Genomic DNA, 25,948 nt, shown 5'->3' with positions numbered 1-25,948 from the left:
AGTGGTCCACTGATGAACGACTGAACTCTGAAGTCTTTTAAGCGTTTCAAAAAGTTAATTGAAATCCCTCTTAAGGAGTTCTGACTGCTCCTTCCGAATATCATTCTTCCCCACATGAATGATTGTTACGGTTGCTGGTGTATAAAGCACACGACGAGGAGAAATATACATAAACAAGTCTTTTACTGGAATATCCACAGGAGAATACAGGAACAGGCAGGAACATACACCAAACAATACAAGTACAATACCGGACAACACAGGACTGGAAACACAGGGCTTATATACAATGGGTTAACAAGCAGAGTGATAAGGAACAGCTGGGTGTGATGATTAGTTGCTATGGTGAATGACTAGTGGCGGGAAATAGAACAACAACAAGTCCAGAGTGAGTCCAAAACAGAGTACACATGTAACATATCGCCCCCTCCCGGAAAGGCGCGTCCTCGCGCCGTGGAGAGGGGAAGAAGAAATGGATGGTGCTGATGGTGTAGGAGGCGGTTCGGGAGGCGGACGGCTATCTGGGAGGAGGCAAAGTGCAGGAGTCCAGGGAGGTGCTGATGGAGGAGAAATCCAGGGAAGTACAGGTGGTGAAGTCCAGGGAGGTGCCGATGGTGGTGAAGTCCAGTGAATGGCCTTGAGCAGAGGAGACCAGATGTTGCTCCAGGCCACAACCAGGACGGCGACCCAAGGCGGCGTTGTTGGAGGGAGGAGCCGAGGTGGTGAAGCGTTCCAAACCACCTTGGGGAGGCGTGGAAGCAGCGCCGCCGATGAAGAGGGACCCTTAGGCAAAGACAGAGAGCCGAAGGAGCGGAGTGATGCCGATGACCTCTGAGTCCGCGACGACGTCCTCGCGACGGCCCCCCGAGGCAGCAGCAGTGTACCGGAGGGCTGAGGTGGAGCTGGAACGACTGAGGGCCGAAGCAGAGTCTGAGGGAAGGCGGAGCCCAACGGAGCCGTAGGGGTGGAGGGTCGGAGAAACTCGAATGACCCGTAAGTCCATGGCGAAGTGAAGGCGATGACTGACCCAGGCGGAGTCGCAGGACTGAGGGAGTCCAGTGGAGCCGAAAGCTCGATGGTCACTGCTGTAGACGAGGGTGGCAGGAGCAGAGGCGGAGGAGTCAGGACGATGAGTCGAGGTGGAATGACGTGATCTGAGGCCGGAGGCGGAGCCACAGGATCCTCATCGCCTGAGGCTGGCTCACAGCAGGCCCCAGATGTAGCCACGCCACTGAGAGGAGGCTGGAGTAGAGCTGAGGGCGTGGTGTGAGACATCGAAGGCTGGGTAGCAGGCAAGGTTGTGGGCTGGAGAACAGGTAGAAAAGCAGGAAGACTATAACAAACAAAGTCATTATCAAGGCTTTGGAGAGGAGGCGGGAGAGGGAGGCTGGGCGGGACCATCTCATCCAAAATGGAAATGACAGTTTCAGGAGGAGTTAACTGAGTTAGGGAATCCTCTCCAAAGTCATAATAGTCTATAGTGCTTGCCTGGAACTCACTCTCAGTGGCAGGAGTGTGGGCGGGGCTCCCATCCAACCCCTCGTCTTCCACACCGTCTCCCTCTGCGATGGTGACCGCAAACTCACACCTGGTCAGACACGCTGGGCTCTGTCTCTGCGGCGATGTTACGCTCAGTCGTTCCGCTGGTCGCTGGCTCCTGCATCGCGGTGGAGGCAGGCTCTCTGTCTTTGGTGGGGTCGTGCTGTCCTTCCACGCCATTTAATGGTTCCTGGCTGGACACTGGAGTGGGAGTGGGGTCATCGACGATCCACAGGACGCCAGTACCCACTCCACGTATTCAGGGAAGCTCCCTCGAGGTCCTTCCCCAGACAGCAGCGCTTTGGTGGAGGTGTTCAGGCCGGCAAACAGAAAGTTGCAAAGGCTGCTGTCCGGGAAATGTGTCGATGGTACAAGAAACAGAAAGTCAGTCAAATGTTCCTCGAGGGAGCGGTCCTTCTGCTCAAGGCAGATTAACAGAAATGCGGGTGTGTACATAGTGACGGGGAAGAGGAGTGAAACACGAAAAACACTGAGACGGAAAACAACAAAACACTAAACACGCCGCAATCTGTTTGACTGTTTCGGTCCGGTATTCTGTTACGGTTGCTGGTGTATAAAGCACACGACGAGGAGAAATATACATAAACAAGTCTTTTACTGGAATATCCACAGGAGAATACAGGAACAGGCAGGAACATACACCAAACAATACAAGTACAATACCAGACAACACAGGACTGGAAACACAGGGCTTATATACAAGGGATAACAAGCAGGGTGATAAGGAACAGCTGGGTGTGATGATTAGTTGCTATGGTGAATGACTAGTGGCGGGAAATAGAACAACAACAAGTCCAGAGTGAGTCCAAAACAGAGTGCACATGTAACAATGATTAGTCGATTTGCAGTTTTATATTTCATCAGAATGCTTTTAAGTTCCCTGTTTACATCAGAAACTGTTGCTTGTGGAAGGCAGCATGTAGTTGTATCCCTGCTGCTAATGTTTCTGATAATAGAGTCACCCACTATCAGAGTCCTGGGCTCGGCTGCTCTCTGAGCTGAGTGCCGCTGACTGTTCAACCTTGAGCGGCAGTTAGCATCGGTGTTAGCTGCTGGCTGATTTGATCTGTGTCCGATCATGTTTGGGGATTCCTCACCCACATTCATTAACACTTCAAATCTGTTCTCCAGATGTATTGGCGGTGGTAGGGAGCTATTGTTTGGGGTAGAGGATGCTACTGCATTAATGTGTGATACTCGTGACAATCTGATGTCTCGAGTGCCTTTGGGTCTCGCTCCCTGTGTGTGCCATTTATTAATATGTTGATCAATTTCGGCATTCGGTATGGTCTGTTTAGGGGCATTAGATTCATGGGACTCACCGACTGTGTGCTGAGGACGTCCATGACGAAGCTCTGTTGTGTGTTCCTTCTGGTTTGGTAGTCCCGCAAGTAACTTTGTTTCAAGAACTGCAATCCTTTGTAGAAGTCTGTGGCAGTTTGTGCAGCAGGTAGATTCTTCAACCAGAGGAGGCATATTATTTTTAATCCTTTTGGATGTAAGCAGCTGTGTTTTCCCTTCTCCGGAATGTAAGCTGATGGCTGCCGTCAGTGGGAGGCTGGTTGGATAAAAATTCCCCTTTTTTGTAGCAATTCTTCCAGTCAAAAAGATTGTTGGTGCCAAGATTTGTCGTTTCAGCACTGTGCCTATTTGCTGTAGTTAAAATTAGGAGATAAAATATAAAAGCAATAGAGCAAAGCGCGCTCTATTTCTTTTATATTTGTAAGCGAGAGCGTCCGAACAGTAGCGAAGCAGGAAGCAATCAGCAATCAAATCAAATGTAATTGAATACTTTGAATAATAATATATATCAATTTTTTTTTTCCTTTAATTTGCTTGAATTTGTTTGTCCAAGAATTATAATTGTAGAGGTCTATTTGAGTCATTCTTTGTTAATGTTTCCAGCCAAACTTTTTTTTTTTTACAGAAAAGTGAGAATTCTCCAGAGCCAAAACAGCTTGACGTACAGTCCGAAGTCCTCCAAACACAGGTTGTTTTTAGTTGTATGATTCAAAACTCCATATAAAATTTGAAATGCACGTGTACACACCTCTTGAACTGTTGACTTTCCATTTTGTGTTCTGTCTCACATAGTTTTTTTTTTTTTTTCAGGATGTTTGGGAGAAGGCTGACAGTGTAGTCTGTAGTTCATCAGATGGTGACACTGAATCAAACTGTGCCACAACTGAAAAGGTTAATTATATATTTCTATCCATTGCTGATTAACTTTCATGTTTCTGTCCCATGAAGAGTTATTTGCTAAAAATATAAAAGGACAGCAATCATTATAAAGAGACTTGGTCAAAAGTAAAAATAATAAAAATTCTTATTTGGAGTCACAAATTATTTAGGTCTATTTTAGTATTCTCCGATGAATTATATTTAATGCATAGCAAAATGCTTACTAATTTTCTAAATTGATTTAAAAATTGTCACACTTAAAATTAGGTTGTAGTTTGTGAGCACAATTGTAAGCTAATGAACAGGGAAGTAAGCTTAATGTTAACTTTTTGGTAATCTACTTTTTTTTTTTTTTTTTTTGGTAACGCTAATATATTTTATTTTATTATTTTTTTTATTTTTTTATTCCTGTATTACAGATTTGTGATGAGGCTTCCACACACAGCAGTGAGGAAGATGAACACTTTACATGTTCTTTGCCATGTCAGCCTTCTTACTTTTTTACTGAAAGAAGAGAATGGCAAGAACTAAGGCAACATCAAAAGGGCAGACTTTTTCAAGGTCTCCAGTGGACCAACATCATTGCCAAGGGAATAAAATCTGTTCATCCTTACTGCAGCTTTGGTTTTAAGAGACACTGTGTAAAAACCCTGCGGTCGAACACACTTGCTCCAGTTTTTACATGTGTGGGTTACTGTTGTTTTGAAGACTGCCCAGTCACTGTGCATGTTGAAGAGGCTGATGAGAACACCCTAAAAGCAGCAGTGGTCTTCTCTGGAGGTGCTGTCCATCATAACACCAAGGAGCTGCATAGAAGACCAGTGCGTGCAGGTGCACGGCAGTCAACCGCAGAGGTCCTTAAAAACAAATTACCTCGGAGCTTCTATCTGGAGTCTTTGGAAAAAATTACACCGATGGTTATTGACTCTGGTTGCAGGGATGACGCTCCATCTAAGCAAGTTCTGAAAACTACTGCGTGGAGTGAGAAGAAAAAAAACAGACTTCATTCTGATGAGCTTGTAAGTCTGAAGAGCATTGTTGACCAACAGCGTGGCACAGACAATGATGTTCTGCAGAGGGTAATGATGCACCCTAACGGAATAATGCTCTGGTCAAGGAAGACACTCTCCATCTTCTTCAAAAGGTGCAAGGAGGACATTGTATACCTGGATGCCACAGGTAGCATAATACCATAAGAGAGAGAGCAAGTCCACCGTACTATGTGTATGAGCTCATAGTCCGAAATCCATCTAAGGGTGCATCACCATTACCCGTGGCAACCTATGTCACATGCGACCATACCACATCCTCTGTGACCTACTTCTTACAAGCTTTTCAGACTGATCTTGTAAGGATGCATGGAAATGGAGCAAACAAAAGGCTGGCTATGATCACATGTGATGGCTCCCTTGTGCTTATGCAGTCCATTGCCATAACATTCTGCAAAACTGGTCTGGAGGATCTGCTGAACAAATACTTCCTCCTCATCAGTGGGCAATATCCTGGAGACAAATTTGACCTCCCGATTCTTCACCGATGTTTAAGCCACATCATGAAGAATGCCAAGGATCTCTGCAAGAAAGAGTACATAGGAGTATAATTTATGTTGCATTTGAAATTAAATGCATGATTATAATTATGTTTTGATTTCTTTTTGCAGAATTCCCCAACACTACAAGCTTGGGATGTACACATTCGGGCTCCTTGCGTGTTGCACTACACTGAAGGAGATGGATGAGGCACTTTCAAGTTCAGCAGTCATCTTTTGCAGTCCCTGCAATGGACCAAATGTTGCAAAGCACTACCAACATCTGCAGTTGCTTATGCAGCAAAGGGGGACATATGAACTTGATGACAAAAACATCATTGCTGAAGACTACAAGGTATTAGAATGTTAATATTAGTTTTTTTTTTTTTTCCAGCACAAGGCCTCATAGTTGTAACTCATTCAGTATTAAAAAAAAATCTAATTCTGTGTATGAACTTATTAAACACATTAATTAGTGAAAAATTAGTGTTAAATGGAATAAATGATTAGTAATGTATTATGATGTAAACATTTGAACTGTCTCAAATGAGAAATACTGCTTTTCAGCATGATGTTGGAACAACACCTCTCATGAACCATTTCCAGGGAATAATCAATGGTGCATTGCTTGACCTTGATGGTGAATGCAACATTTATTATGCTCCAGCATTTATCTCCAGTTTGGCAAAATATTTCCTTCCGCATGCCACTCTGTGGTCTGGAATGATGCTAGGTAGGTTTGAGTCATTGGTTTAGGACGACAAATTATTCAATGCAGCATTTGTGTCCAGTTCTTTCACAAACTTTAAATGGTCTTCAGGGGATCTAGGACGGGCCCTGTGTACCATCAACTAAGTAGAGTGTACAACAAGGTTAAACAGTCAAAGAAACAGGTAAAATTGTTTTCAAAATTTAATCTTTTTTTCTTTTTTTTTTTCTTTTTTTTCTTTTATTGTCCTTAAAATGTGAACGGATAATAGATGTACTTAAAACTTTCAGAACTTTACTCAAGATAACCGCACCCAAGGAATTATGGAAAAAAGTCAATGGGACCTAAAGAACATCCAGTTCCAAAGGAAGAGGTGCAAAAGACTTGATGACTTTGTAGCAGTTTACCAACACATGCATGATGCTCTCCTCCTTGAATATGCGGATATGGAGAGATGCAGGAAAAAAGTATGGAGTACTACTTAAAGTCAGTTCAGTGTAAATGCCTTACTTGGTAGTTTAACCTGATCACAATTTTTGTATATATGTGGGTTTGTGTCTGAAAACATGTATATATTTAAGTCATTTAAAGTGGAAATGGAGGTGTGGAAAAAAAGCAGGAAGCGTAAAGGCATATACGTTTCACAGTCAGTGATGGAAAATTACCTTTCAAGGTAATCATTAAAAAGTTTTAACGATGCTGACATACAAAAACGCATTATGATTTGACTATTCTACATCCTGAAGTTGTCTTCAGTCATTTTACATTCTTAAAAATAAGTAATTGTAACTTCTGTAAAGGCTATTTTGTCTAACCAAGTATTGTTTGAAGTCATGCTCTGTTAAAATCACCCAAAACCTTTTTTTTTTCTTTTTTTTTTGACAGAAAAAAAGGGAGAACTCTCCACAGCCAAAAGTGCCTGATGTACAATATGAATTTATCCAAACACAGGTTGTTTTAGTTACTATATTGTATATTATTCCTATTACTTTTCAACCCCATGTTATTTCTTTATAGAATAAATTAAAAATAGATTTAAACCTTTAGTTATTTTTGCAAACATACTTTGCAGACATTCTTTATAATGTAAGTACGTACTTTGCTCCGTAATACAGTAACTTAAATAATTACAAGGCAACCTGCCACGCTTATTACCATGTAACAACACCAATGATCCCCTCGAATTTCTCAAACAGGCTTGTTCGGCAAGCATCCGTAAAACACTCACAGTACATTAATTTTGACGACTACGCGAATATATTGAACTGTGTTCATGCAGAAATACGATGTTATATCGACCAGTGAGTCGAGAGCGCACATGCACGATTTGTTTGCGCATCAATAATTGCGCTATGCATTAGTATGTCACTCCTGTATGTCAACTGTATAATCATCTTTACCTTCATTACTATCGTCATCCAACAAACATCCACCAGAACACTGGTTTCTTTCCCAACTGAGGGTTAGTTTGCGTTTTGAGCCACCGTTCAGTCAGCAGCACAATGAGAAACGGACTGGGCTGAACCGAAGCAATTACAGAATACGTCCGAGAGGTGGTGCATCGTTTTAAGTGTGTTTTTAAATTTAGTTTAATTACATGTGACGCATTAATAAATTAAGGAATTTTGTATTGTAGTAATATTTAAATTTTTATTTCTCGCCGCGGCCCACAGGTTGGGAACTTTTTTACAGTCTATGGTTGGGAACCAGTCTAGAGTATATAATATGCATGCTTTGTTGAAATTATAGTTGAAGTCATTTAATTATGTATATGTATATGTGTGGCATATGTCCTGTTTTGTATAGAATACACAAGACATGGTCAAATGTGATGCTCCATCCACTGCAATGACAGAGATTTGGAAAGACACAAAGGGCACTCCATTACAGGTGATGTTTAAACAAATTGTTGTTGTCATGAGTAGTTGTTCAGATGTGTTAAGGATTCTTATAAAAATGTAGAATTTTTGTATAATTTATATTCCATTTTTATTAATAGAATTCACAAGACGTGGTCAAATGTGACACTCCATCTACATCCACTATGACAGGGAAGCAGGACAAAACAAAAAGTACCACCATTGACGCTCAATCCCAGGTGATGTATAAAAAAAAAAAAAAAAAAGTCAGCACAGCAAGTAATTATTCAAATGTGTTCTGATGAATCTTCTGAGTTTTAACTTTTACAATAAGTTTATATAAAATTCTATAAGATTGTGCATCAAAATGTTGTTCCAGGTTTGTGTGATCATAAATCCAACATTACAGCTGGATTACATATTATCACAGCATTGTTTATGTAACCATAATTGTCTGTTTATATACTATCTCTAGAGTAAAGAAATGTGTTATCTTGACCCTCAGCTAAAAGCCTTGTGGAAAAAAAAAAAGACACAGAAGTGGTTATTTCTGTGGTTCCCTCTCAAATTAGAGGGAGAAGCTATTTAGTCCTCCTCAGTGAGTTCCGGACGCTTAGGCCTCACACATGGCTTACAGGCGAGGTATGTTGGTGAAACGGTAGCAGCATGATCGTTAAATTTATTAAAATCGTAATAAATTCTGATGTGTTTGCATTTTTTTAACATTATTTTAGATCATTGAGTGTCTAATGCATTACACTGTCACCAAGCTTCATTTGGAAAAAAAAATATATATCATGAACCATTACACAGCCGATGTGATCCTCACTGGGGACAGAAAAGCAGTGAGAAGACAGTTTGTCAAAGGTACATTGTTTTTATTTGGTAGATGTACAAATGCAGAGTGTGATAGTAGTTTAAATAAATATTAAACTAACTTATTACTGTTAAAATAACTTTTTTTTTTTTTTTTTTTACATGTAACAGGTTAACTTTGACGACTACGAGGCCATTGTATCTTTCATTAATGTTGGAGAAACACACTGGAAGTTTCTGGTTTGGTCACATTTAACAATTTATAGTTATGTACATTCCAATTGTCTTTTGTTCCGAATATTTAAATAATGCATACTTTTATTACAGTACATCAATGCAGCAGAAAGCTCTGTGTACTATCTTGATCCTTTACCAAACTCTGCAGAGCAGGTGGAATCAGAACTTGCTGCACATAAATTCTGGTACTTGGCAATCTCCGTTATTATCCATGACCACATACAGCGCATTGCATCTGTTTGTCTAAATTGTAGAACAGGCAATAAAGCACTGTAGATGGGCAGAGTGGCCATAAATGGAGTTTAACTACAGAGGTAATGGTCAAAATGGTTACTATTATTGACAACGGGTCCTAAACGCTGGATAGATAATGTTAGTAATGGTGCTGCACAGAGTTTGATGGTTAAAAATGAGCCAGTTAAATTAATCCAACATTCCAAGAGCATCTATCCCCTCTTCTTGTGTAATTTATAAGACTGTCAAAAAATAAAAAAATAAAAAAACGAGGGATATGGCAGCTAAAATTCATTAAATGACTGAAATGGTGATAGAGTGGGAGTTTTTTTTTTTTTTTTTTACACAACCTTTTTTGTCTTTCTAATTCTTCATAAAATAAAATGTAATTGTATAACGTTTATAATGTAACATTTTATTGTCACAGTGAATACTTTCATACCAGGACCATCCACCACCGTACAAGAGACTGGGTGGATATTGAGTTCAGAGGAGCTGTTATGAAACACCCAATTCAACTGGATGGATGTAGCTGTGGTGTGATTGTCCTCATGGTACAAATCATTTGTTGAAATGATTTTATTCTGACAATAATATGAAATTTACCATTTGTGTATTTTTGGAAAGGAGCTACTTAGTTTTTAGCCAGCATATTTATGTAATGTACATCTCATATATCTTTTTTTTTTTTTTTTTTTAAGATGGCAAAGGCAGTCATGGAGGCATTTCCTGAATTGCCTAAAATGGAATTTGGGAAGTCTAAAAAACACATGGCCCAGGAACGCAGGGCTTTGGCACTGAAAATACTTGAAGCATCAGGTATTTTTTTTTTTTTTTCATATGTATTTATATTGCCATTTATGTACTTTTAGTCTAAAATTTCCATTTCCATTAGTGTTTGATGCACAGAACAACTGCTCCATGTGTGCGGCATCTAAACCACCAAGTCCAGGGCCTTCCATGACTGACTGGGTAAGGCGGTGTTTTTAATTGGTTATATTTATATGTATACGTATATATATATATATATATATATATATATATATATATATATATATATTTTTTTTTTTTTACTATTTTCAAATGGAAAGAGAAAAGTGTATAGGGTTCAGAGATTGAGGATTATTACTTGTTTGCTAGAATTGTCAATGGAGTAAACATTTAAAAAAAATTTACATTCTCCTCACTGTCTCAAAATACATTGCAAGTCACAGTGATGCATCCATATCTCTTCTCTACCTTGCACTTGCCTTCTTGCAGCTGTCAAGTTCATTAACTAGTCTACTGCAGTTTCTCAAGTAATGTAAATGAGAACCTGATATTAATGTAATATTTGGTGAAATAAAGGTAAACTTGTGGGGAGCGATTTGAAAATGGCTTTGGTGCAGAAAATGTTTGCATGATCTCTTTCTAGTAAAGTGTTTTGTCCCTTTTCAGATACAGTGGGACAGCTGTACACGGTGGTTCCATGCAGTGTGCGTGCCGTTGAACAAAGTACAGTTTGAGCAAGCAAAAAACACGGCCTGGGATTGTTGTTTGTGTGATTAGCTTTTTTTTTTTTTTTTTTTTGACTTAACATTTTTTTCCTCAAGCACTACTTGTTTTGTCTCTTATTACAAATGGCATAATGTTCAACTATAATAATACAAAATGAAAACCATTGAACTATGATCACACTGACCTCAGTGAAACTAACTTGACCCTTTGAACTGTGTAGATCTTGATATTGTAGACTCCAATCCCTGTCCCATGTTAATTTTCACAGGGTTTAGAGTTTATGTTCATCCCAAAGAATCGGTTGAAAATTTCATGTCAACTCTGAAGGAATTTTAATAATGGCAGTACAAAATGCAAGAAATGACCAATGTTATGTATTTTGACAGACTTTGCCTTTAATTTTCTTAAACTCTACAGTAAAATCCCATGAAAATTGATGTAGACAGAGAGATGTTTATTCCAAAGAAGAATCCATTGAAAATTTCATGTCAACTCTGAAGGAATTTTAATAATGGCAGTACAAAATGCAAGAAATGACCAATGTTATAATGTATTTTGACAGACTTTGCCTTTAATTTTCTTTAAAACTTTACAGTAAAATCCCATGAAAATTGATGTGGACAGAGAGATGTTCATCCTAAAGAAGTACAAAATGCAAAAAATGACCAATGTTGTAATGTATTTTGACAGACTTTGTCTTTAATTTACTGTAAAACTCCACATTAAAATATCTTAGAGTAGCCTACAATTGAAGCTTATTTTTGTGCAACATAAATGTAGTTTTAATATGTTTTACTTGTCATTGGCCAAATTGTATGAACAACCTCTGAAATACACGTCTTTCTCTGCTTTTTGGCCGCTCCATGTATCCGTACTGTAATTCCCCAAATAGACGAGCATTAATATGCAGGCGGCGGCTGGTTTGACCGAGCTTTTGCAGATGACGGCTCACTTGACTGCGGTGCTAGCTGCATTTAGAGTCTAACTAGCGTTATTAACTTACAATAAACATTAACTAAAGCTGGTTACATAAAATACAACTATTGACTAGATTCATGAGAGGTCAGGTAATGCGTTCAAATATCAAATATGCAGTAATTTCATCAACTTACCAGCGAGCAAACTTCGGAATCACTGAAAATGAATGGCATTCAGCGCTGGAACTATCAGTTCTATCAGCAGAACTATCGGCTGCTCCATGACACGCGCTACTTCCGCATTCCAAAGTTCCTATGGAAGTCTATGGGAGTGTCGCAACTCTGTTTTTCAACGGCTCTGGGTTGAACATGATTGAAAAATCCGTCCCTTTCTCACTTTGGTGGTGCGTTCACTAACCCTAATGAAGGAACCGCCCCTGGCGGTCCTGTCCTGTTACTTATATGCAGGGGTGTTTTTGATGATGGTGGAGGCAGGTGTTGTCTAATGTTTATAACCAGTGGTAGGCCTACTTAATGGTTTTCTGAAAGTGCATAAACTGTTGAGAGGTGGATGAACTATTTCTGACATGTCAGAGATGGGTAAACTGCATTTATTTGCGTATAGCCTTCACGACAGCCCTACGCTGTGTGTGACTGAGCTGGATCTCGAGTAGAGAGAGGGGGCATAACTTTACCCCACCCCTTTCTGCTTTTAATGTGACTCCACTCCAAACGCTTTCTTCATTTTGTTTATTAACGTTTTTAATTTCAAAAGCATTTCTAAATTCAGTTCATATTTCCAACAAACGAAATTTCAAGCCAAAATAACGAAATGGTTAAAAAAAAAATATCGCAAAAGTTTTGCGCAAATCTGTAATGGAAACGCGGCTACATGATATAGAAATTAACAACAACAAGAATAAACGAAACTCGCAAATAATAATTAATAATAATAATAATAATAATACGTGTTTCTCTTTTTTTATTGCATTTCTGCTGTGTTGGACTATGATGTCGCCACTGCGTAAAAATATTTCTCAAACGTCAGTGCCCCCCCGCCGCTGACCCAATGCCCCTCCAGTAGATCTGCTCTGGCGCCGACTCTGGGGAGGGGTAACTCGATTTACGAACTGCCGTCACCGCCCTGACGTCATGTGGGTATATGTTGCTTTCTCATACCATGTGTGCAAACCTGGCACAAATATAATCTAAATATATAAACTATATATAACAGTAAGGTCCGGTCAAGTGACTTATTAATTAAATTCTGATCGGATTATGATGGTAATAGGCACTTAGCTAAAGGTAAAATTAGTTTTGTGCCTCTGACAAGTGTTTTCGATCTTCTTTTTGCTCTGAATAGTATGTGGTAAATACTTGAGGTTTGCCAAAGACTTGTCCCACCACCTACAACACAAATGAGTGTTTCTTCAAGTGCTTCCATGCTTGAAAAATGCGCAGAAAATTACATTTAAACAGGAAATGGTGGAATTTTACCAAACATATTTACAGCGGGTCTATTCGAACGAGATTAGTATTACCTGAGGTAATTTTTCCGGACCTTTTTTCAGAAGGTAAAAGTCGCCGTAATCTTTACTGACATTGTCCGTGATGCTTACTGAGATGGCACATTCGGACGGGACTAAAATCACTGAGAAGCTCTGGTAATGATTACTTTACCCCACCTCCCCATGTCAAACTAATCCCGTCCGAATAGGGCTAATGTCAGTAAAGATTACGGTGACTTTTACCTTATTTAAAAAGGTCCGGAAAAATTTGTTCAGTCGCGCATGTGCAATATTCTATAGGTTCTGTACTTCTAGTAGTTCACCTGTTGATTCAATTGATTAGTTCATTTCATGAGTCTTTCAGGTTTTTGAGTCGTTCCTTAATCACGTGACAGACCCATACACTAATATATTAGACCAATATCAAGTCTGCCTAGGTAGGAAAAGCAATTATCATAGCCTACCAGCTAGTGTTGCTTTCGTCAACGAAAATTATGACTAAATATCGTCGTCAACGAACCTTTATCACGTGACGAAAACGAGACGAGACGCAACGTAAATGCTGGACATGTGACGATGAGGATAATTAAATATATAATGCAATATTTTTGACGAATAAAAACGAGACAAAATGTGGTTTACAAAATAAAAACTATGCTAAAATGTGTCTTCATTTTCATTAACCAATATATATATATATATATATATATATATATATATATACATGCTATATAAGAGGTTGCGTTAACCGAAAATTTTCCAATTTAACCAATGAAATAAAATACAGCACCACCAACAAGTAACAAACAATCACAAACCATGAATATGTAACCACCCAGTTGAAAAAAATACTATAGTGAATACTACAGTCTTTTTGAACCATACTATAGTAATTTTTTGTATACTGTATATATTATGGTATTTACAACACTTTGTTAATGAATACTACAGAATACTGTAGTATATAATGAACATAAACTGTTATGAATACAGTAGTATACTTTAGTTTTTACTACAGTAAACTGTAGTGTATATTGTAGTATAGTATACCCTAAAATTGTAGAAAACTTACAATATTGGGTAAAGTAATTTGTTTATATTACTATAGTTGCTATTATCACAGCAACTATAGAATTACCACAATAAATTAATTCAAACACTATAGTATTTACTATAAATTACTATATTATTTTTTCACCTGGGCGCAAGCAACGTGAGACGATTTGTAAAATACCAAAAAATGATCGAATAAATACACAACAAATAAACGTGATCGATTAAAAACAACACAAAGAAACTTTTTACCATGTTCTCTTCTTCCGACATTGTTTGTTTGTCGCTAACTCCGCCCACATCCAACGCGAGACTGTTACCCCGCCCACTTCCAGCCTCATCGGATCTGTCAAAATGACTGACGGGCGGCAGATTTTTTCTGTCACTGCTAAAAAAATCCACCAATCACGGAAAATTTTCAGTTAACGCGACCTCTTGTTTTAGGGACACGTGGAGGAATAGATGGAAGAGTAGATGTGGTGGAGTAAACAGTTCAATGTTCATTCTTCAGAACTCTACTGGTGACGTCACGGACACTACGTCTATATTTTTTACATCTGGCGGCAGCTGCTGCTGCTGCTGGGATTTCTATCAGCCGGCATCACAGTACCACCCACCGAATCAACTTCAGCAGGGGAACCTGGCAAATAATGAGAGCATGATATTAAGGTCAAGAGGTGCCAAGAAGCCTGGATCTATCAAAAAAAAATATTTTTCTTATGCTTACTTTTCCTGTAATGTCTTCCGTGACTCTCCGTCATGAAGGCGCTCAAGAAGATCCAGGCATTCTGTAAACGTTTTTTAGAAGAGATCTGATTAGTCATGTTTGATTGAGATATGTAGTTCATGTAAGGTAATGTTATCATGAAAAACGCTGCATTTGTTGCTGTTACTACGACAGTCTCTGGATGCCCATGAACATTTATTCAATGCTAAACATTCATTGTCAATCTCCTGTGTTTTACACTCATCAAGGTTTGACACAAATAATTTTACTGTCACTCATGTCAGGGCTTTATATCTTTTTCAAGCAATGTCATTTCCATTTTGTACTTGTTGTTGGTCTCACCTTTGGACACACGTGGTCTTATCCACGCCCCAGGGTTAAAGGCGTGAACCGTCCCCGGCTGATGACCCATACAGCTGAACTATAGGCCCAGAGCTGCCAATGCAGGGGAACCTGCCAAATCATGAGAGCATGATATTAATTATGGTCAAGAGGTGCCAAGGCGGCCTTAATCTGTCAAAAAAAAAAAATCTCTTTTTCTCATGCTTACTTTTCTTATTCTTTGGTTTTCTTTTAAACCAGTCATGATCCAAAATGGCCTGTAACGTCATCCGTGACTCTTCATCATGAAGCTGCTCAAAAAGTTCCTGGCATTCTGTAAACGTTTTTTAGAAGAGATCTGATTGGTCATGTTTGATTGAGACATGTAGTTCATGTAAGGTAATGTTACCATGAAACACACTGCATTTGTTACTATGACTTTCTCTGGATGCCCACTGATAATTTCACTGTCACTCATGTCAGGGCTTTATATGTTTTTCACACTAGTTATTGGTCTCACCTTTGGACACGCGTGGTCTAATCCAAAAGCAACAAGTTATTCTCAGGACCAGCACATCCAGCAGTTTGCGTATGTCGTCAGTTATCGCCCATTCAGCGTTCTTTCTGATTGCCCTGATTAATAGAGGTTCATCTTCTCCTGTAAGCAACACATGCTCAGTGTTCAGTAAAACACCATCAGTGAACTGTAGTAAATAAGTCATCAGTGAACTGTGCTTAAAAAGCAGACTCACGTCTTTCTTCGACGAGCAGTTTGCCTCGAAAGTCCATCAGCTTTACATGCAGGGTATTTTTGTGGAGACAAGTATGTTTTTCATATGCGTGCGATGATAAACACCTCGTCTCATGCAGTGATGAAGAGCAACAATGAGCCCCCGAGAGATGAGTTTCACCTCGGTTTCGGTCAGGTTACCTGTGTTTCGCTCGACATACTCAAACAGGTTGATGTAGGAACGTGGACACTCCATAATCAAGATGTCTTGATCTTCCATGACAAAGTGATCATATAATTGTACGAGATACTTGCTAGTTGGAGGCTTTTGCACCATCAACATTGCAGCTGCCACACTTTTCAAACCCTTCAACTCTCTCCTCTGTCCCCTTCCACCACCACCCACCTCTTCCCTAACTGTTGATAATTTTGCTAATTTTTTCACTGACAAAACATCTACCATCAGCAGTCAGTTCTCTGCTCCACACACACAGGAACTCAGACCAACCACACACACAGCCACACACCTCCTCTCTTCATTCTCCCCCCTCACTGAGACAGAAGTATCCAAACTTCTCCTCTCCAGCCATCCCGCCACCTGCCCTCTAGATCCCATCCCCTCACACTTTCTACAAGCCAACGCCCCTACACTTTTACCAGCACTTACACACATTATCAACACATCTCTCCACACTGGCACTTTCAAATTTATTTATATAGCGCTTTTACAATTGGTAATTGTTTCAAAGCAGCTTTACATATTAGAAGCACAGAAAAAGGGAAGTGGTTAAAAATAAGCTGTACAACCAAGCATGGTAATATGTAACATATACAAGATGGTGCTACATTAAGCCAATGTCGGCTGACTCCCAGGGGTGGAAAAAAACCCCTAGGAGAAAAACCCAGCGCGCTAGCACTGGGAAAAAAGTCCTAGGAGGGAAAAAAACCCTTGGAAGATATATATAATACATGTAAATGGATATGGAGATCAAAATCTGAATTATACATTTTTATTATAGAGATTAAAAATAGATTATATATAAATATATGTAAGCGGATACGGGGATTAAAAATCTGAATTATAGATGCAGCCAGAACTGGGTCTGTAGGCCCATTGTCTCCTGGGCTACGTTGTAGTCAGGTCCAGACACAGGTTCTCCATCTGATCTGGATACGGCCTGGATCCAGCACCCGGCAAACCTCAGGATAAGCAGAGAGACAGATATTAGCGGAGATGCCATTCTTATTCTGATGTACAGGTATATCTAGTGTTATAGGAAATGTTCTCGGTTCCGGCCGACCTAATTATTGCAGCGTAACAATCCTTTAACGGATTTGAAAAATGTTAATGTATTGATAATGTGTTATGTGTATGCAAGAGCAAAGAGATGTGTTTTTAGTCTAGATTTAAACTGACAGAGTGTGTCTGCTTCCCGAACAATGCTAGGAAGATTGTTCCAGAGTTTAGGTGCTAAATAGGAAAAGGATCTGCCGCCTTCAGTTGATTTTGATATTCTGGGTATTATCAACTGGCCTGAATTCTGAGATCGCAATAAACGTGAAGGACTATAATGCATTAAGAGCTCACTTAGGTACTGGGGAGCTAAACCATTTAGAGCTTTATGATTCAGAATGCTGCAGCACATCTCATCTTTAGCGAGCCCAAAAGAGCCCACGTCACGCCTCTCTTTATCTCTCTTCACTGGCTACCACTTGCTGCTCACATCAAATTCAAGGCATTGACACTTGCTTACAGATCTACCACAGGCTCAGCACCCTCCTACTTCCACTCACTCTTACGAGTCTACACTCCTACCAGAAACCTGCGCTCATTAAAGGAGCGAAGGCTTGTGGTACCATCACAGAGAGAAATCACTCTCCAGGACATTCTCGTTCACTGTTCCTTGCTGGTGGAACGATCTTCCTGCCTTTATCTGGAATGCAGAATCCCTGGCAATATTCAAAAGGCAGCTGAAAACTCATCTCTTTCGTAAGCACTTAACCTCATCTTAAAAAAAAAATTTCTTACACCTATCTTTCACTTCCTCTAATCCCTCTCTATTGTAGCTTATGATACTCTGATCATTGCCTAAGACTTGTATTGTGACCACTTTTTGTGTCTATTTGCCTCGTAATGATGACTCGCTTGTTGTATTCCTCACTTGTAAGTCGCTTCGGATAAAAGCGTCTGCCAACTGAGTAAATGTAAAATGTCTTGTGCTCTGTCTCTCTTCCTGACTCTGCTTGCTTTGCAGTTAACTAGCCACACCTGTTGCTCAATAGGAGTGTACTGCAAAGCTACCACTATAAAAGAGCAGAGTGAACACTGCTTGTTGGAGGTTCACTTTTCTCCTGCACCAGACTTATGTGTTTTCTGTGTAACTGAGTGTAAAACCAATGTGCTGGCTTTTGGTCTGAAGGTCTACTTTGCACACCCTTGTTGTGTGCTCTAGTGATAAAACAGTGTTGCAGGCCTATCGTTACCAGGAAGTGGTTTCTTTTTTTTGTTTTGGTAACTAAAAGGTATTGTATTTTTCTTATATTAAATATTTTTATGTTAAAGGAAGCTGTAGGGAGGGGGTGCCACTTTTTATTTTGTAATGTTTATCCCTGTTTTTGGTTAGCCAGGGAGTGGAGGGAAGCCTTTATTTATTTTACCTGCATAGGTCATTTAGTTCTTCTTCTAACAATTAGTAATTCTTTTTTGTGTTTTTGGCTAGCCCCTCTCCTGAAGACTGTTTGCTTCCATTTTAACCTGCATAATTAAAATAAATTTATTTTATATCATTGAATGGCTCTGTTACAATATGTACCGGTTGGAGACAGAAGATCACAGATAAGGTTGTTTATTTGGACACAAGCAGAGATAACCGGAACACAGGTAAGTTGGCAGTGGTTGTATAGGTGAATGGTGATATAATGAAAGGTGATACGGTCCTTTGTGGTTTGCAGGTTGTATGCTGGAGAATAGCGGTAGCACATCAGATGCAAGGATGATGGACAACACTCACACACAGACTTGGAGCACAGGGGAGACAGATAAGTAGCAATGGGAGTCATGGAGGTAATGCTGCGTTCACGTCACCTCGTATTAACCGGAATCTTGGGATAACAACACGTGACGTTATATTCGGAGCTGTTCACGTCCTTTTGGTCCTTGGACTGGGAATTATGCGTTTCCATGGCACCACTATCAACGCCTAAATGAATCTACAGCAGTCAGATGGTACAGCAGCCACGTGGTACATGTGGGAGCTTTCAGAAAACACCCAGCTTACAAGCTGTAATTATGAGCTCTACGAGGATGTGAACGCTTTTTACAAGCTAGAAACCCGTAACTACAGGAATTATGAGGCCACGTGAACGCACCTTTAGTTCCTTGATGCGAACGAGACCGGACAACGTGACTGAGTGTGTGAGTGTCTTTTATGTGAGTGCTGATTGGCGTGGTGATGATGTGCAGGTGTTTGTGATCAGTACTCAGGGTGTGTGATTGGTGGGTGTTGGAGCCTGGCGTGTCTGTGACAGGCTCTTTCACATTTCTGGGGCAGAGGACTGAAGGGAACCATCCACGTTCTTTGGTTTTGTTTCTCTTTCTAATTTAATTGAACCCTGTTTACTGTCTTCCAGCTCTAGACTGGGAGAGCTTGTAACAATACAAATATATAATACAACCCTGACTCTTTGTAAAATGTCAGTTTTAATGGTCAATAATAGCCAAATTGCCATTATGAAAGTATAAGCTACAATAAAAAATAAAGCAAACAAGTCAGTCAACCATACAAAGTCAGCGCTCTAGTAGGCCACAACAGTAAACTATAACACATAACTATATAAAGTTATGAGATTTCACTTTTAGTTCAACAAATTATAGGTTCATGAGACCAAAGATCACCTGTTAGAATTAAAAAAGATTAATTATATCTCGTTTAACCACTACAGAAACATCAGAACCAGTGGCAAATGTCAGAAGGATTAGCCGAGGTTAGGCTGGTCTCGGCGGGGTAGATGAGCACCCAAACTCCAAATAGGCACTACTTTTATCAATGAACCACAAATTTGAGCTTTAAACCAGTATATTCTTACCTGAAAAACTCTTTAAACTACATATGACATAATAACTGTAGTATGTTTGAATTACACAGTTTTTCCCCTCTGCTATTGACGCTTGCTGGTTAGTGCGAGATGCATTCTGGGATACCTGGCTGTCTCAAGTCCGCACAAGTCACCTCTCAATGCATCCTCGATAAGGGGTGGATCAAGAACACATCCGGGGATTTGAACTGTACTTGGCTAGATGTGAACTTTGAATCGGAACACATATTGATAAACAGCTAACTACAAATAAATGAGGCATTTATGTAGCACTTTACTATGTACAGTATTACCGTTCACCCTAAGTGCTTCACAATCACAGGGGCCGCTCCTCATCCACAACCTGGATAATTCAACAGCAGCCACAGAGCAACAGCGCCAACTATAGGTGGAGAGATCTGACTGTCCAACTTAGACAGAAGAGACACTGTTTCTCAGCACAAAGATGAACTAATTATCATGATTTCAGACTGTGGTGATGTGGTTTCTCCACTGCATGGATCTTCATGTGTATCTTCAGCTGATTTTTTTAAAAGAGAAACTCTTTCAACACTGATCACACGTGTGTGTGCCGCTTCTCTCTGCTGTGGATCCTCTCATGCCGTTTCAGATTTGATGAATCACTGAATCTCTTGTCACAGTGTGAACACTTGTAAGGTTTTTCTCCAGTGTGGATCCTCTCGTGTGTTTTCAGATTTGATGAATCACTGAATCTCTTGTCACAGTGTGAACACTTGTAAGGTTTCTCTCCAGTGTGGATGCTCTCATGTGTTTTCAGATTTGATGACACACTGAATCTCTCGTCACAGTGTGAACACTTGTAAGGTTTTTCTCCATTGTGAATTCTCTGGTGCCGTTTTAAACTGTTTGCTGCAGTAAAAGTCTTCTCACACTCAAAGCACATGTACTCTCTCACACCAGTGTGTGTTTTCTCATGTTTATGTAAATATTGCAGCAGTGAAAAACTCTTTCCACACACAGAACACGAATGTGGCTTCTCCTTTGTATGAACTGTCAGGTGTCTCTTCAGGTCTGATTCCCCAATAAATGCTTTGTCACACTGATCACATGTGTGTGGCTTCTCTCCAGTGTGAACTCTCATGTGTTCTTTAAGGCTTGATGATTGACTGAATCTCTTCCCACATTGATCACATGTGAATGGCTTCTTTCCAGTGTGAATTCTCATGTGAACATCAAGACTTTGTTTGGTTGTGAAACTCTTTCCACACTGATCACATGTGAACGGCTTCTCTCCAGTGTGAACTCTCATGTGATCCTTAAGATGTCCTCTTTGTGTGAAGCTCTTCCCACATTGATCACATGTGAATGGCTTCTCTCCAGTGTGAATTCTCATGTGAACATCAAGACTATGTTTGGTTGAGAAACTCTTTCCACACTGAGTGCAGGTTGTAGATTTCTTGGATCTTCTTTTCTTTAGAAATGTATTTTTAGTCTTTAAGTGACTCAAAGGTTTTTCTCCAGGTTTGTCATGATGTTCCTCCTCCACTTCACTTAGTTCTTCACTCTCCTCCTTCACTTCCATCAGGTCTGAAATGAAAGAAAAAGTCATTTAAATTTTCAGTACATCAAAATAATTTAAAGAGAGAAATATGAAGTTAAAGGTCATAAAATTGAGACTTGCTGTAATAGACATCTGCTTTAAAATATTCAGATCATTTTGATGCACAGTCCAGAATAAATCAAGTATAACATTTTATTTGACAGGTAAAAATGTATCATGCCAATTACACAATTAGACATTTAGAAGACAATTTAAAAATAAATACATAACATCATTTGCTCAAAGCTTAAATCTAAGCATAAGAAATGTATACCTGACTGAGGTATATTTTTATATAACTTATGTTTTATAAACTTATTTTTATGTTATGTTACTTAAGTAAAAAAATCATTCCAGCAAGTTCAGGCAGCCAAAACCTAAAATTGTGGTAATTTGGGTGACGTATGATGATATAAAAACAGCAGATATCTATAGCCAATATATGGCTGTAGTACTCAACGGCTACATATAGGCTGAAATTTAAAAACCGTTATTGTAATAAACTTAACCTCTTTTTTGTCTTCGTTTTTTAAGAAATTCTACAATTTTCACTTGTAATCAAATCTAGTTATGTTAAATACATTACATACATTAAACAGCTTTACAGGAAATGCATGTCAACATGAGTGATCTGTATAAGAGAGGACTGTTTCCAAATTATCTAATGTGATATTAACAGCCATTTTTTTTATTTTCCTAAAACTGTAATTATTAAGGGCCGTTCACAGCAGACTTCTCCTTCCACTGACTTCCTTTCATACCCATGTGAATGTAAGACACCAGAAACACAAGATCAAGTTTGCAGTAAAGTGGACTAGATTGTATATTTTATAAGTTTGGAGTGATTATTATTTATTTATGTTTTTAAAAGAGATTCACGGAGTGTGACATCATATCATGATCGTTTCAGCATCTGTAGAAAGTTCACATGCTCAAAGTCTAGACTGACTGCATCTTTAAATGTGTTATTATCAGTGTCCTACATGATTCACTCAACCCTGTTACTTCTGACATGATTTCCTGCTTTCAAAAACACCCAGGAAGTGACATCATCTGGGCTCTTTCAACAGCATGATGGGAGGAAAAGAAAATAATCTCAATCCATTGTCTCAGTTTTTACACAAATGAATGACTGCATTCATCAACCCTGTTACCAAAGTTACTGTAAGAAGAGATTTTGCTCAAGTTACACTCACAACCCTGTCAGCCATTCTGGAAAGTTGAACAATGTTGAAAACTGTATTGAAAATGGCTAAATTCAGGTAACACTCCTGCAAATTGTGAACCAAATGAAATAAATGTAAAATATGTAAATATTTAGTTTGATCTGATGTTGACCATCAATATGAAAGTTTCTCAAACTTCCCTTACCTGTTAGAAAAGAACATTGTTTAATTTCATAGTTTAACTGTTTCTCTAAATGTGCAGAAGTGCTTGAATCTTTCTGACATGAATGTTGTTCAGCATCATGAATGAATGAAGAATAAACACCAACCTCTTTGTTCTTCAGTATCTTCAGTGTGTTTCATTCTGCAGGGTTCTGGATCACTCATGTTCTTTGCAGTTTTCAGCTCTTCCTGATGCTTCAGTGCTCATCTGATGGGAATATTCCAGCATTTATTCATGAACTGCAGTGGGAGGAGCTTTACTGATGATGTGACTGCTGTGGGAGGAGCTTGACTGGTGATGTGACAAAAAGAAAACCTGTAAGTTACACACACACACATTATATACAGTCATTTCAATAGCAAAACGTGTCACCATAGCCTATATATATATATATATATATATATATATATATATATATATATATATATATATATATATATGAGACCAGAGTATAGATTAAATATGGGCCTTGGAAAAATATGGGCTAGCTGTCTTTATTGTGCTTTGACTACAGTGGGTAGTTTCAGTGTGGACAACAACCATTACTCTGTCACTCTTTTACTCTTTTCATAGCTTTTGCTGGCTCTGAAACACTCACTTAAAGATTAATAAAAGATTAAAAATGAAGGCCTGATTCAGGGGCCTTGTCACAGGTCTATTGACTTTTAATTTCTGTGTGTTACTTTTGCTATATTTTAACACTTAAAACAATGATTTGGTAATCCTCTTGTTCCACTGTCCTCTTTTGGAGGACAAGTTTCCTGACAGTATTCTGCCTTATGCTTCCATTGTTGTCAGTATTAAGTCTGAGAATGATTCAGTGGGCTACATAACACTTAATTTTTAAGAAATTACTTCTCTTTTAATGTTTTGATTCATCATACTTACCTTTTAATAATAAAAATAATATATATATATATATATATTATATATATATAATATATGTGTTTCCCAGCATAAGTTGCCAGAGTAACTGAGTTTGAACTCATTTAAGTTTGCTTTATGAAACAGAATTCGCTGACAATAAGTCTGACTAAGTAAAGCCTGGCTTATTTTCTAATCTTGTTTTATGAAACAGCCCTCTGACATCAAACTGTAGTGTCTGCATCAAATGAAATGTACAAAAGTGATTTTACATAGAAAATTCACTAAATGAAATGTGTCTGTTTAATGTTTTAAATTACTTTTGTGAAAACAAAATGTTTTAATGTCCCATCATCATTTAGTGTAACAGATATATTTAATGCAAAAAGGAATCAGTTATTTTGACCTGTATTTAATAATGTATATAAAAGAATAAGAGATTATACTAAATTTCATTATATTTTAAATAATTAAAAACTTCTTGGTGACAAATAGGTGAAAGCTAGTGGTTTGAAGGAAAGTGGCAAAGTATAAAGATTTAAAATGACAAAGAGTATTTTGGGCTTCACTGCGATCCTTCAATACAGTGTTTGATTGTCATCAACTGATTCTCGTTCTGAATATGCCTGAAATATGTTTTTTTTCTTTTGTGCTATATTAACTATATTAACTTTTGTATTTCACACCTAAACTAAACGCATTAAGAATTTATATCAGTCTATCGTAAAGCAACTGATGCTAATTCAGAACTTTATTCTGTTTCTCCATTAAAATATTGACAGATATCTAGAAAAGTAGTAAAGAACTGTAAGAAAAACAGTTAAAAGCATAAAGACAAAAATAATTGTTCATATTAGAGGTCCACAAATCCCCTCAGTCTGTTGACAGCAATGAAATGAGCTTTAAGTGTCAATTTACAGCAGATCTGAAGACATCAGCATAATAAATGAGGTGAAAACAGGAACTATTGACATGAAATAAAGAGTGTTTTCAGCAGTTTCTCTGTTAATATTGATGATCCTCAGACTATCAACACTCATTCAACAAGACATTCAGATCATTAGCAGATCATCTCACTTTATTCTGAATGGTTGCTGATAGAAACACATTATTGAAGTCCTATAAACTGCTCTACTGAAAGACAATACTGTTATTTCTCACAACATGATGTGGATAAAACACCAATAATACAAAAACACACTAATGACACTTATGTATATATATATATACATATCTCAACCACTGCTGCTAAATAACTACAACAATATAATATATATGAACTGAAAGTTTGATTTTCTAATAATAAGTAGGCCACATTGATTGCAGTAGTGAAATTAGATCAGAAGAGACAATGATCACAAAACCTTTTGAAATAAAGAGCAGCACAAAGTAGGGTTGTCGTAATACAGAATCATCTCGTATTTAAGATATCAAAGAAGTGATCTGTATTAATGTCACCACCAATATGGGTAGTCCTAACCATGCCATGTGGAAATCCTTTGGGGTCGACCATACCAAAACATCTGTGCCACATCCAGCAACACCAGACAGGAGTCTCTATTTCATGCCTGATGTCCCACATCTGGTAAAAAATCTGAAAAGTGCTCTTGTCTGTGGACAGGTGTTCAAAATTCCAGAGGATGTTGTTAACAAAGAGAACCTACCTTCCAACGAGGTTTCAGTGGTCCCTATTAAGGACTTGTTGTCCTTTCAAGAAGGGATGGCATTAAAAATAGAGCCAAGTCACTTTGAAAAAATTAAAGTCTGTCCTGCTCTTAACTCTCTGGAGTCTGGAAACACGCAGGCGCGTTTTGCAGGATTTTTAAATCGTGTAAGTCAAATCGAAAAGAAACATTCTGTGTTTATGTAATCTGTATGAAAAGAGAGCCATGTCAGAAATCTGTGATTCAGTTCATTATCCGCTAATGCGGCCACGCCCAAGGAGCGAGCGCTATTCAGACGCAAATTCAGTCAATACATGCATTCATCGTCTCAATCGTGTATTTATTGTCTTGAAAAGTGTTTATCTGTTTGTTAAAGCCATGGTTAGAGACCTCTGGAAGACATGCCTTCAGTTCCTGGAATGTCCTGTTCTTCTTTAGATGAATTTGTGGACTAAATGTGCACAGAGCGCCTTCCGGCTGCAAGTATGAATTGAAAAC

The 25,948-nt window shown here is 38.7% G+C and overlaps 2 protein-coding genes and 1 long non-coding RNA gene across 3 annotated transcripts; 2 read left to right on the top strand and 1 right to left on the bottom strand.

Annotated features, from left to right (window-relative positions):
- The first annotated feature begins 6,118 nt into the window (after window positions 1-6,118).
- Window positions 6,119-6,623, top strand: LOC137017030 (uncharacterized). Its single transcript, XR_010894542.1, has 3 exons — window positions 6,119-6,162; window positions 6,269-6,445; window positions 6,560-6,623. It is a non-coding gene; the product is annotated as an uncharacterized lncRNA (long non-coding RNA).
- Window positions 6,624-8,823: 2,200 nt separating this feature from the next.
- Window positions 8,824-11,512, top strand: LOC137017028 (lysine-specific demethylase 5B-B-like). Its single transcript, XM_067380921.1, has 6 exons — window positions 8,824-8,893; window positions 8,981-9,075; window positions 9,552-9,678; window positions 9,826-9,943; window positions 10,020-10,096; window positions 10,562-11,512. The coding sequence occupies exons 3-6, from the start codon at window positions 9,625-9,627 to the stop codon at window positions 10,670-10,672; spliced, it is 360 nt and encodes a 119-aa protein (XP_067237022.1). The 5' UTR covers window positions 8,824-8,893; window positions 8,981-9,075; window positions 9,552-9,624; the 3' UTR covers window positions 10,673-11,512.
- Window positions 11,513-20,528: 9,016 nt separating this feature from the next.
- On the bottom strand, window positions 20,529-23,086 carry LOC137002964 (zinc finger protein 431-like). Its single transcript, XM_067362949.1, has 3 exons — window positions 23,029-23,086; window positions 21,211-21,520; window positions 20,529-21,126 (listed from the first exon to the last, which is right to left on the bottom strand). Exons 1-3 carry the CDS (start codon window positions 23,084-23,086, stop codon window positions 20,529-20,531), a joined length of 966 nt encoding a protein of 321 aa, XP_067219050.1.
- Window positions 23,087-25,948: the final 2,862 nt, after the last annotated feature.

Source organism: Chanodichthys erythropterus, chromosome 3, assembly GCF_024489055.1.
Source record: "Chanodichthys erythropterus isolate Z2021 chromosome 3, ASM2448905v1, whole genome shotgun sequence".
Classification (NCBI taxonomy): domain Eukaryota; kingdom Metazoa; phylum Chordata; class Actinopteri; order Cypriniformes; family Xenocyprididae; genus Chanodichthys; species Chanodichthys erythropterus.
The sequence above is the reverse complement of the archived record's forward strand: the minus strand, read 5'-3'. Positions and strand labels throughout refer to the sequence as shown.

Coding starts and splice junctions, on each gene's coding strand:
- LOC137002964 (XM_067362949.1), bottom strand. CDS start 23,086: ATGAGTGATCCAGAACCCTGCAGAATGAAACACACTGAAGATACTGAA. Junction 21,521..23,028: donor AGATACTGAAGAACAAAGAG/GTTGGTGTTTAT, acceptor CTTTCATTTCAG/ACCTGATGGAAGTGAAGGAG. Junction 21,127..21,210: donor ACTGGAGAGAAGCCGTTCAC/ATGTGATCAGTG, acceptor GAAGCCATTCAC/ATGTGATCAATGTGGGAAGA.
- LOC137017028 (XM_067380921.1), top strand. CDS start 9,625: ATGAAACACCCAATTCAACTGGATGGATGTAGCTGTGGTGTGATTGTC. Junction 9,679..9,825: donor GTGGTGTGATTGTCCTCATG/GTACAAATCATT, acceptor TTTTTTTTTAAG/ATGGCAAAGGCAGTCATGGA. Junction 10,097..10,561: donor GGCCTTCCATGACTGACTGG/GTAAGGCGGTGT, acceptor GTCCCTTTTCAG/ATACAGTGGGACAGCTGTAC.